Source organism: Anolis sagrei, chromosome 1 (assembly GCF_037176765.1).
Source record: "Anolis sagrei isolate rAnoSag1 chromosome 1, rAnoSag1.mat, whole genome shotgun sequence".
Taxonomy (NCBI): Eukaryota; Metazoa; Chordata; class Lepidosauria; order Squamata; family Dactyloidae; genus Anolis; species Anolis sagrei.
In genome coordinates, this window is record NC_090021.1 from 230,374,291 (window position 1) to 230,385,219 (window position 10,929).

Genomic DNA, 10,929 nt, shown 5'->3' on the forward strand with positions numbered 1-10,929 from the left:
CTTCTGTTTAGAAATGGAGATGAGCACCACCCCCAGAGTTGAACATGACTAGACTTATTGCCAAGGGGAAACCTTTACCTTTAATATGCAGCACTCCAGCATAATAACAGAGTGAAGGAAAAATAAAACAAAATGCTGTACTCAATATACTTCTGAAAGATAATTGGTATGCTTTGAAGATGCAAGTTCAAGCCTTTACTTAAACCAGGCCTGGACAACATGTGGTCCTCCAGATGTTCTGGACTTCAGCTCCCACAATTCCTGACCATTGGCCAAGTTGGCTAGGGCTTCTGTAAGTTAGAGGCCCAAATACCTGGAGAGCCACAGGTTGTTCAGGCCTGGCTTAAGCTATGAAAACTCACTGTATGACCCCTGAGCAGGTGTCCTCTCAGTCTGAGGCACTTCACAGGGTTATACATTTAGAGGGAGCAAAGAACCCAAGCTGTCTCTCTTGCCACCTTTGGTTCATTGCAAGAGAGGTAAGATATAAATGCAGTAATAAATAAGGTTAGGCTTGGCTGTGCCACACAGCTTGCCTGGACAAACTTTCTGTACCAAATAAGAACCTTGTGAGAATCCTATCTGCTCGACGTCCCTCTTCCAAATGGCCACCAGAGCCTGGCAACAAATTGTTTGGTGTAACTAAGGTCCCCACAAGCTTGGCTCTGCATGTTCATTAGTGGTTGTTTGATGAGTCTGGCTGTAACCCAGAAACCATTCAGGGGGGAAAATCAACAACACTAGCCCAGGTCTGTCTCTAACAACAAAGTTTCTCTCCTGCCTTGGAGATGGGCTCTGGAATGCTATAAAACCACCTGCTGCAAGCTAGATTTTTTATTCTTATCCTTCAGACTCTGAGCTCATCAGTGCCAGATTGAAGACATTTTGCAAGATGGTAAGTCTTGCTTCCTCAGACCTGATAGTTCCCCTGGAGGAGTGATGGACATTCAGTCCCAGATGCTATTGATCATCACATTTCCCTTTCTTAAAATACAATATAAGCTAATCACTGTGCCCCTCTTTAGGAATGCAGATTGCCTTAGATGTGCACAAAATTGTAGCTCGGAATCTGCAAGATACATAAAAAGAGGAAGGAAGAAAATCAGTACTATCTGCGACAAAGAGATTGTTAGAAGTGATGTCTGCTTAGCCTGGGATTACTGCCACTATTGCTTCTCTTTCTTCCTGGCTCATGGCCCTTCCATACGGCCATATAACCCAGAATATCAAGGCAGGAAATCCCACAATATCTGCTTTGAACTGGGTTATCTGAGTCCAGACTGCCACATATTCCAGTTCAAAGCAGATAATGTGGGATTTTATTCAGCTGTGTGGAAAGGGCCTCCACCACAATTCTTGATAATGGGGAATTTTGAGATATTAGGGGGCAGGTTTGGTTGTGAAACATTCTATGCACTTATGGTAATCTGGGCATTAATCCTATCATGTATACTCATGTACAATATATCCTTACCTCTCAACGGTCTTGATTTGGCAAGGAGAGTCCTAGTGTCCTTCCATCCAGCCCTATATCCCAGAATATCAAGGCAGAAAATCCCACAATATCTGATTTGAACTGGATCCTCACTCAGATAATGTGGGGTTTTGTGCCTTGATATTCTGGGATATAGGACTGTGTGGAAGGACCCCTAATTAATCCTACTTTGTTCCTCCTTCTTCAGTGATTGTAAAATGTGCCAGTTTCTCTCTCCTCCTCAAACAGTTTCCCTTTGTCCTCAGCTCGCTTCAGTTGCTGCAAACTGAGTTCAAAGTTTAAAAAAATTGTTTGCACTCAACTAATGCAGCAGGAGGAAGAACTGGAGGTTCTTCTTCATTAATAATGTTTGTCATTTTGAGCACACTCTGATATTACTTGACTCCATGTATTCCAATTTTCACTGATGGAATGCTGAAGTCTATTTACATATCTCCCTCCCATATCTTTCTTTGAAGTTGAGAATCACATTCTGTAGAGCTTTGCTGGGTCCAAATCTCCAACTGGGAAAATTTCTAATTTCATCAAATCTGCTTTGCAAAAGACACATAGTACAGTCCAGCATTCCCTGATCTAAAGACCTTCCACACAGATGAATAAAATCCCACATTTTCTGCTTTAAACTAGAATATATGGTAGTGGGAACTCAGATAATCCAGTTCAAGGCAGATATTGTGGAATTTTCTGCCATGATGTTCTGGGTTATATGGCTGTGGGGAAGGGCCCAGGGGCTCATTAACAAAGTCTTCCCAGCATAGCTGCCTAAGGGCCCTTCTACATGGCCCTATATCCCAGAATATCAAGGCAAAAAATCCCACAATATCTGCTTTGAACTGGGTTACCTGAGTCCACACTGCCATATATCATAATTCAAAGCAGAAAATGTGGGATTTTCTACCTCGATATTCTGGGATATAGGGATGTATGGAAGGGCCTTAAGGAGATATGGAAACTGGAGTTTAGCACTTCTGGAAGGCATGGGGTTCAAGGTGGCTGCTGTGGTGGATAAAATATGGGTGTGGAGTGTGTGTGAATTGTGCAGTTCACTAAGACTTCTAATCTAACCTTAGAGCATCACACCCCAAATGTTTCCCTAATTGGAGATTTGCACCTCAGCACAGGTCTAGAGGATGTGACTTTCATTCTTAAAAGGAGGATTTCAGAATAGCCCTTTTTGTTGAAATGGTATGTGACCAAATGGGCAAGCTTAGCATGTAGGTTCCGAGGCATGGAAGTGGGCCTCAACTCCCAGCTTGATCTCATTCTTCATGACTTGTGGCTTCCCCACTACTGATGGCTTTGCCCTTTTCTTCTCAGCGCGAGTGCATTTCTATCCACGTAGGACAAGCTGGTGTCCAAATTGGCAACGCCTGCTGGGAGCTGTATTGTCTGGAGCATGGCATTCAGCCAGATGGGCAAATGCCCAGTGACAAAACTATTGGTGGTGGGGACGACTCCTTTAATACTTTCTTCAGTGAAACTGGAGCTGGGAAGCATGTGCCTCGGGCTGTCTTTGTGGATCTGGAGCCCACTGTGATTGGTGAGTACAATACCATATATCAGAAGCAGAGTCTGATCTAGTCATGAGAAACATCTCAATATATTCTTACTGTACAGTGGCAGTATGAATGTCCAGATATGGCCCAAGACATTTTGATACTGGCTACAGTGGTAAAAATACATCAGTAAACCAATTATTTAATACATTTCTCCACTCTGGTGGAATACTCAGAGCTGCTGCTGAAGCAGGCCTTCCAACCCTACCAAATGATAGGGCTGGCCTCAGTCAGTTTGGATGAGTCAATTAATGAACCAAAAGAAAACTATGGCATCAAGTTCCTGCAGAAAAAAACTGTCTTTAGAGCATTTTTCCATGAAAGATGGGCATTTAAAATTGAGAACTCCTTCAAATGAAAGACATGATGCACCATAAACCAAATTTAGCAAACTTCGGTTGCTATAATAAGTGAAGAACCGGAGATCTATATGTATAGGCCTCGCTTAAATGCTCCATTGTATTACAGAATAATCAGTAGCTATGTTAACTGTGTTGTGAGTTTTCCAGGCTGTATGGCCATGTTCCAGAAGTATTTTCTCCTGACGTTTCGCCTGCGTCAATGGTAGGCATCCTCAGAGGTAGTGAGGTGAGTTTCCAACAGACCTCACAACCTCTGAGGATGCCTGCCATAGGTGCAGGTGAAACGTCAGGAGAGAATACTTCTGGAACATGGCCACACAGCCTGGAAAACTCACAACAACCCTGTGATTCTGGCCATGAAAACCTTCAACAATACAGACGTTTACTGTGTTTTCGGTGATGCCCTGTCTTTTGAATGCTCTCCTAAGAATAAGGATGCTTGGTGCCAACACTCTGTTCCTTTTGATGTCATGATAAAACTATCACCGGGTTGTTGTAGTTTTTCTGGCTGTATGGCCATATTGTTCCAGAAGCATTCTCTCCTGACGTTTCGCCTGCATCTGTAGCAGGCATCCTCAGAGGTTGTGAGGTCTGTTGGAAGCTAGGAAAACACGGTTAATATATCTGTTCTTTCTCCCACACTGGACCTTCCACAGATATATAAACCCAATTTATATATAAATCCAATTTTCCTAGTTTCCAACAGACCTCACAACCTCTGAGGATGCCTTCTAGAACATGGCCATACAACCTGAAAAACCTACAACAACCCAGTGATTCCGACCATGAAAGCCTTCGACAATACATAAAACTATCACCTTTCCCCAGAAATTTTATTTTTACACTTTCAGCCAGTTGCATAGTTTTATTCGACACAATTTTACTGTGTGGTTAAAAGGATTTATGAGTTAATATTTTGTCAGTTTTAGGTATTTATATACACTACCCTAAAATGCATTTCAGTAAATAATAATAAAAAAGAACAGCAAGACAATCATAGATTTGTTCCTTTTGGCTATTGCTTGGCAGAGTTACTTTTCTAGACAAAATCTCCCAGAATCCTGCTCACTAACATTCTGGAAGCTATGGTCTACAAAGGTAATATTTAGGGTTACATTATTTTGAATCTGCCAGCAACAGAGCATATAAATAACCTTTGTTGTTGTCTACTGTACATTCTAGATGAGGTTCGGACTGGAACATACCGACAGCTTTTCCATCCAGAGCAGCTGATCACCGGAAAGGAAGATGCTGCCAATAATTATGCCCGTGGACACTACACAATTGGCAAAGAGATAATTGATCTGGTGTTGGACAGGATCCGGAAGCTGGTAATTGAGTTTGGCAGGAAGGGAGACAAGGAGAAGCAAAGGTCTGGTTCTCATGTATGGGATCTGGGAGGAGCCCTTGTTGATTAGCGTCACCTTGGAGATGCATAGTTTACTTGCCACTATTTCAGTGTATGGCATTAGAGCAGGGCAGGATAAGTACAAATGGTCTTCAGAGATCACTTGGGTAAGCAGCAGTCTGTGGAACAGCTCTAGAGTGTGCCCATGCAAAAACTAGTGTGTTACAGTAGTGGCACATTTACTGGGATGAAAGCTCTTTCAAGGTACTAGACTAGAGCAATCTCCTCTTTGCTGGAGTGCAAGTATTTCAGATTCTTCTTACAGTGTTCTTCCAGATGGGGGATGTGTGTTGGACATTCTGGTATTTGTTGATGTAGTGTACAAAGAACTTAGTCTCACTGTAATCCATGGGCCTCCCAGATGAGTACGTATAGGATCGGAGCCTCCTTGGTGGGTCTCCCAGACAGATTTTGGGTGACTGAATGATATCAACTGAGGAGGTTTTGGAGAGGTCTCAATTACAATCCCACGCTATTCCTTGATCCAGCTAACTGTATTATGGTTTGCTTCCTGTCTTCCATAGGCTGATCAGTGCACCGGACTCCAGGGATTCCTCATTTTCCACAGCTTTGGGGGAGGTACTGGCTCAGGGTTCACTTCTCTGCTGATGGAACGACTCTCTGTTGACTATGGCAAGAAATCCAAACTGGAATTCTCCATTTACCCAGCTCCACAGATCTCTACAGCAGTGGTGGAGCCCTACAACTCCATCCTCACCACTCACACCACCCTTGAGCACTCAGACTGTGCTTTCATGGTGGACAATGAAGCCATCTATGATATCTGCCGCAGGAACCTGGACATTGAGCGTCCAACTTACACAAACCTGAACAGGCTGATTGGCCAGATCGTGTCCTCTATCACAGCCTCCTTGCGTTTTGATGGTGCCCTTAATGTAGACCTGACGGAGTTTCAAACCAACCTCGTGCCATACCCTCGCATTCATTTCCCTCTGGCCACTTATGCCCCAGTCATCTCTGCAGAGAAGGCTTACCATGAGCAGCTTTCTGTGGCTGAAATTACAAATGCTTGCTTTGAACCTGCTAACCAGATGGTGAAATGTGATCCCCGTCATGGCAAATACATGGCCTGCTGCCTTTTATACCGAGGTGATGTGGTGCCCAAAGATGTCAATGCTGCAATTTCCACCATTAAAACAAAGAGAACAATCCAGTTTGTGGACTGGTGCCCCACAGGCTTCAAAGTGGGCATCAATTACCAGCCCCCCACTGTGGTTCCTGGTGGAGACCTAGCCAAGGTACAACGAGCAGTATGCATGTTAAGCAACACCACAGCCATTGCAGAGGCCTGGGCCCGGCTGGATCATAAGTTTGATCTGATGTATGCCAAGAGGGCCTTTGTCCATTGGTATGTAGGAGAAGGCATGGAAGAAGGAGAGTTCTCCGAGGCACGAGAAGACACGGCTGCCCTAGAGAAGGATTACGAAGAGGTGGGAACAGATAGTATTGATGGAGAAGGAGAAGAAGAGGAAGGGGATGAATATTAGCAGAGCTGTCTGATATGTGGGAAATTAAAGTATCAATTACTTTAGAATTTGGTGAGTCACTTCCCAAAATAAAATATTAATTATATCACAGAACTGTCGTTGAGTTTTCTTGCTAACATACAATTTTCATCAGACTTCCCCCCTTCATAATTTTAAGAATAAGGACAATCTTGACTCCTTAAGGTTGCTGTCTCCATTCAGATGGCACCATCTCTCTTGAGAGACCTGACTGAAGTAAAAAACACTGAGAATTGTGGTTCTGTATAAATCTCTGTGACATTCACTTCCTTGCTGCTAGAAAACCAAATTGACAGTGATTGAATTAGAGGCAAACATGGAGGTTGAAATACTGGACCAAAATATCGTTTTTCTGGCATAATTTAAGAGTATATGACAAATATCTTTCATACTCTATGGTGGTGCTATGTTACTCATAAATTCAGTTCTAAGCAGTAGAACCAGGGTTTCCATGTCAGCGGGATGGCAAATCCCCTCTGGGTTTTAATCTGAACCTAAAAGCAGCTATCCAAGGTGCTGAATCTATTTTTGGGACAAAGTTCAACATCTTGGGCAACGTCTTTGAAGTAAAGACTTGAAGTTACATCAGATTAACTGCTGCACAGACACTGAAGTCTGTAGTCTGTGCTAGTTCAAAGAAAGCACAGTCCCATCAAAATTTGGTTACACAGGGTTGCTGTAAGTTTTTTGGGCTGTCTGTCTATCTTTCCAGAAATATTCTCTCCTGAAGTTTTGCCTGCATCTATGGCAGGCATCCTCAGAGGTTGTCAGGTCTGTTGGAAACTGGGAAAATGGGGTTTATATAGCTGTAGAATTTTGTTACACAGATTTGTTGGTTTCTAAGGCATTCACTGAGTATTTGAAGGATGTACCATCTCTGAGACTTTCCTAGATCCAGGTAGAGTAATATTTGCTTTCTTTTATGTCTGCAAAAAACTTCCTTTTTGCTTTCCTTCTTTATTTCTGGTACATGTATTAACATTAAGAATATTCTAACTCACGCTTCCTTTCCTCTATTCTAATAGTTACACTAATCTCTTTATTAGACTTTATATTAAAGTCTAATAAAGCAATAATAGCCAGGGGGAAATGTCCTGAAAATTCAAGCTTCTTAGTTGCCTGCTAGAAGGTCCATACCTTCAACTCTGGGACCTTCCACACAGCCATATAAACCAAAATATCAAGGCAGATAATCCACAATATCTGCTTTGAGCTGGGTTATCTGAGTCCACACTGCCTTATATCCTACATCTATGGATGTTCATTAATTGCATTGATTTACTTGGATCATGGCACACAAATGTTTTATCACACCTACACACACACGCATTTGCCTTAGCACTCCTATGCTGGTTCTCTGCCCTCCCCCCAATCCCCCCAAAACAGCTTTTGTACACTCCTATCCCCATTGCCAGGGTGCAACTCTTAACTTGCAGATGAGTGGTTCTTTTTCAATTATTGGAGTCATTGAGATAATTGATCCTTTCAATTGGAACAAGTGAGTCCCTTCATAGTCTGACACCACACTATCGTTATGGAAACAGACTTTCACTGATCAGAAAGTCTAATTATCCAGATATTTTGGACATCTATCACAAGTCATTTCAGGAGCTGTATATTTCTGCTGGAAGCTCCAACAAAGTCTGAAGAGTGAATATAGAGTAACTGGACTGGAGCAATGAATGTGTTAAAGGTAAGACAGGGACCAAAAGGAACAAGAAGGGAGCAAATATGGAGAGTTATCTCACAGGGTGGTTTCCTCTCATACAGATGCATACAGAAAAGCATAAGGCTCTGATGTCACAATAGCCCCAAGTTTCCATTGACTACTGAAGCTGCTCATCATCAGGGGAGGGAGCAGGTTTAGGGTGCTGGTAAGCTCTTGCCTCCCCCAAGACATCAGGTGCCCAGCTAGCCATCGGGTGGAACAAAGAACGCAGGCAATCTCTGGAAGAGCTAAGGTAAACATGGCGGAGTTGGTCCTAGGAAACTGGAAGGCTACAAAATGAGAATGGGGAGCAGGAAACAAATGGAGAAAGAGGTGAAAAGTCAGAGTGAGACATGAGAACTTGAGGTCAGAGGGGTTCACGAGGATCTTAATAGAATCTAGAAGTTATGCTGGAGCAATAATAGCTCAGGCTTGTTAGTTGCCTGCTAGAAGGTCCATACCTTCAACTCTGGCATCTTCCATACAGCCATATAACCCAGAATATCAAGGCAGATAATCCACAATATCTGCTTTGAACTGTGTTATCTGAGTCCACACTGCCTTATAACCCAGTTCAATGCAGATAATGTGAGTTTTTATACAGATGTATGGAAAGGGCCTCTGACATCTTAAAATCTCAGCCCTTGTCATAAAGGCTGAGACACTACTAGTGACACCAGCTAGCGACCAAGACCCAGTTTCCCCCCTATGTGGGATAACATTCCTACCTCCTATATACCTTATTAGAGGAAGAAGGATGAGCAGAACGAATAGCCACTTCCTGGAACAGGGCCGTCCAGCCCGGAAAACCATATAAACACAACAACCCAGCTACTTCCCAGCTACTTCCTTTTTTCACCCCAGATTCATTGGCAGGCCTCCTCAGACCCATTACTATTTAAATTGGAGTTCATCCATATACTACTAGAGGAGTTATATTTTCAAATAGAAACTTGATTGTTCCAACTGGAAGCTGAAAGCAATTAATCAAAATGGGAACAACTTGTTTGGATGTGGCCCAAGTCAAAATCAGCAAACAAATTATGTGTTAATTGGCGTGATCAATAATGAATGTCAGCATGCAGTTATAGGTGTTGCTGTGCACAGATAGGGTGCTAATTATTGTCTAATTAGCACAGTCAGTAGGCAGAGACTGATAGTTAGGAGTAAGAGGAAATATCTTATCAGGGGACCAACATTAGCCTCGTGTTGCGATCACCTGCTAAGGAATATTCTGAATATATTACACAGCAAATACATCAACAGTCTTAACAAAATTCAGGATAAAACCTGGCTGGCCTGTAACAGCTTCAGACTGTTATGTATATGAATGTTTAGTACAATTTGTCTAACGAAGACCTTAAAAAGAAACTTTAACACAGCTACCTGTTTCTTCAATATATAGTTTGTTGGATGTAATGATAATATTAAACAAATGTCAGTTGTAGGATAAACATAATAACACTATAATGTAGGATAAACCTCATGACACTATAATGCAGTGTTTCTCAACCTGGGGGTTGGGACTCCTGTGGGGGGTCACAAGGGGGTGTCACAGGGGTTGCCGAAGACCATCAGAAAGCATAGTATTTTCTGATGGTCATGGGGGTTCTGTGTGGGAAGTCTGGCCCAATTGTATCATTAGTGTGGTTCAGAATGCTCTTTGACTGTAGGTGAACTATAAATCCCAGCAACTACAACTCCCAAATGTCAAGGTCTATTTTTCCCAAACTCCACCAGTTTTCACATTTGGACATATTGCATATTGCCAAGTTTGGTCCAGATACATCATTGTTTGAGTCCACAGCTCTCTCTGGATGTAAGTGAACTACAACTCCAAAACTCAAGGTCAATGTCCACCAAATCCTTCCAGTATTTTTTGTTGGTCATGGGACTTCTGTGTGCCAAGAGTCCTAGTTCAACACTCAAACTAATACACCATGTGGGCTCTCTATATAGTGTTGACTCTCTGGTATGTATTTTGCATTCCTCTACATCCATGTTTAGAAGAAGAAAACCTAAGCCTTGCCAAGCCCTACTGTAAAGCAGGGTGAGGTGGCAATTTTTTTTTTACTTATTTACTTATTGTTGGTGTTTTGCTTTGTTTTTACTGCCAGGTTGAGAGGAAAGCATTTGTGGAATGTCCTGCTTCACGGCTGGCTTTGAGTAGACCATACACCTTGACCTGAGGGAGCTTTGCCTATATACCAAAGGCCCCTTCTACACTGCTATATAAAACCCAGATTATCTGCTTTGAACTGGATGATTTGGCAGTGTAGACTCATATTACCCAGTTCAAAGCCAATAATGTGGGTTATTTGCTTTGATAATCTGGATTATGTGGCCGTGTCAAAGGGGCCCTTTGACTGCCCTTATGAAGGACAGGGAGCTCTGACTTTATGCTAGTTATAAAATGAGCTAGAAACCTCCAGGCTGTCTGGAAAATCTTCCCATATGAAGCTGCCTGAACCCTAAAAACTTCATGAGAAGCCCAGTTTTTTGAGCCCCATCATATTTACACGCATGTTTGATGGTGGCATGAGACAGTCTTCATTGGGAGACTAAAATGCCCCCTTCTTGCAATTCTTTCCACTGGGAAACAAATACTTCTAAGAATTCCCTGTTTTGTTTTGTTTTTATAGGGGGCTTTAATAAGATACTGTAATACTTTTAACTGTATTTTTGTTATTTTTAAGCCTATGTTTTACATTGTTTCTAAGGCTAACCTTTTGTACCCTTTAGCTATATTGTATTCATTTTAATTTGGTTGTCACCTTGAGCAGAAAAGATCGTATATAAATAAAACAAATAATATTCTCTAAGCAAAAAAGCAATTAAGGGAAATACTGATCTAGTGAACTGAGGAATTCTGAG

The 10,929-nt window shown here is 42.2% G+C and overlaps 1 protein-coding gene across 1 annotated transcript; it reads left to right on the forward strand.

The window, feature by feature from the left end:
• Positions 1–761: 761 nt before the first annotated feature.
• On the forward strand, positions 762–6,401 carry LOC132773646 (tubulin alpha-1D chain-like). The gene is made up of 4 exons (XM_060773005.2): positions 762–895; positions 2,813–3,035; positions 4,596–4,744; positions 5,346–6,401. The coding sequence occupies exons 1-4, from the start codon at positions 893–895 to the stop codon at positions 6,327–6,329; spliced, it is 1,359 nt and encodes a 452-aa protein (XP_060628988.1). The 5' UTR covers positions 762–892; the 3' UTR covers positions 6,330–6,401.
• The last annotated feature ends 4,528 nt before the right edge of the window (positions 6,402–10,929 follow it).

Excerpts from the sequence above, each read along its gene's own strand:
- LOC132773646 (XM_060773005.2), top strand. Across the intron at positions 3,036-4,595 it reads TCTGGAGCCCACTGTGATTG|ATGAGGTTCGGACTGGAACA; the intron begins GTGAGTACAATA and ends TGTACATTCTAG. Across the intron at positions 4,745-5,345 it reads TGGACAGGATCCGGAAGCTG|GCTGATCAGTGCACCGGACT; the intron begins GTAATTGAGTTT and ends TGTCTTCCATAG.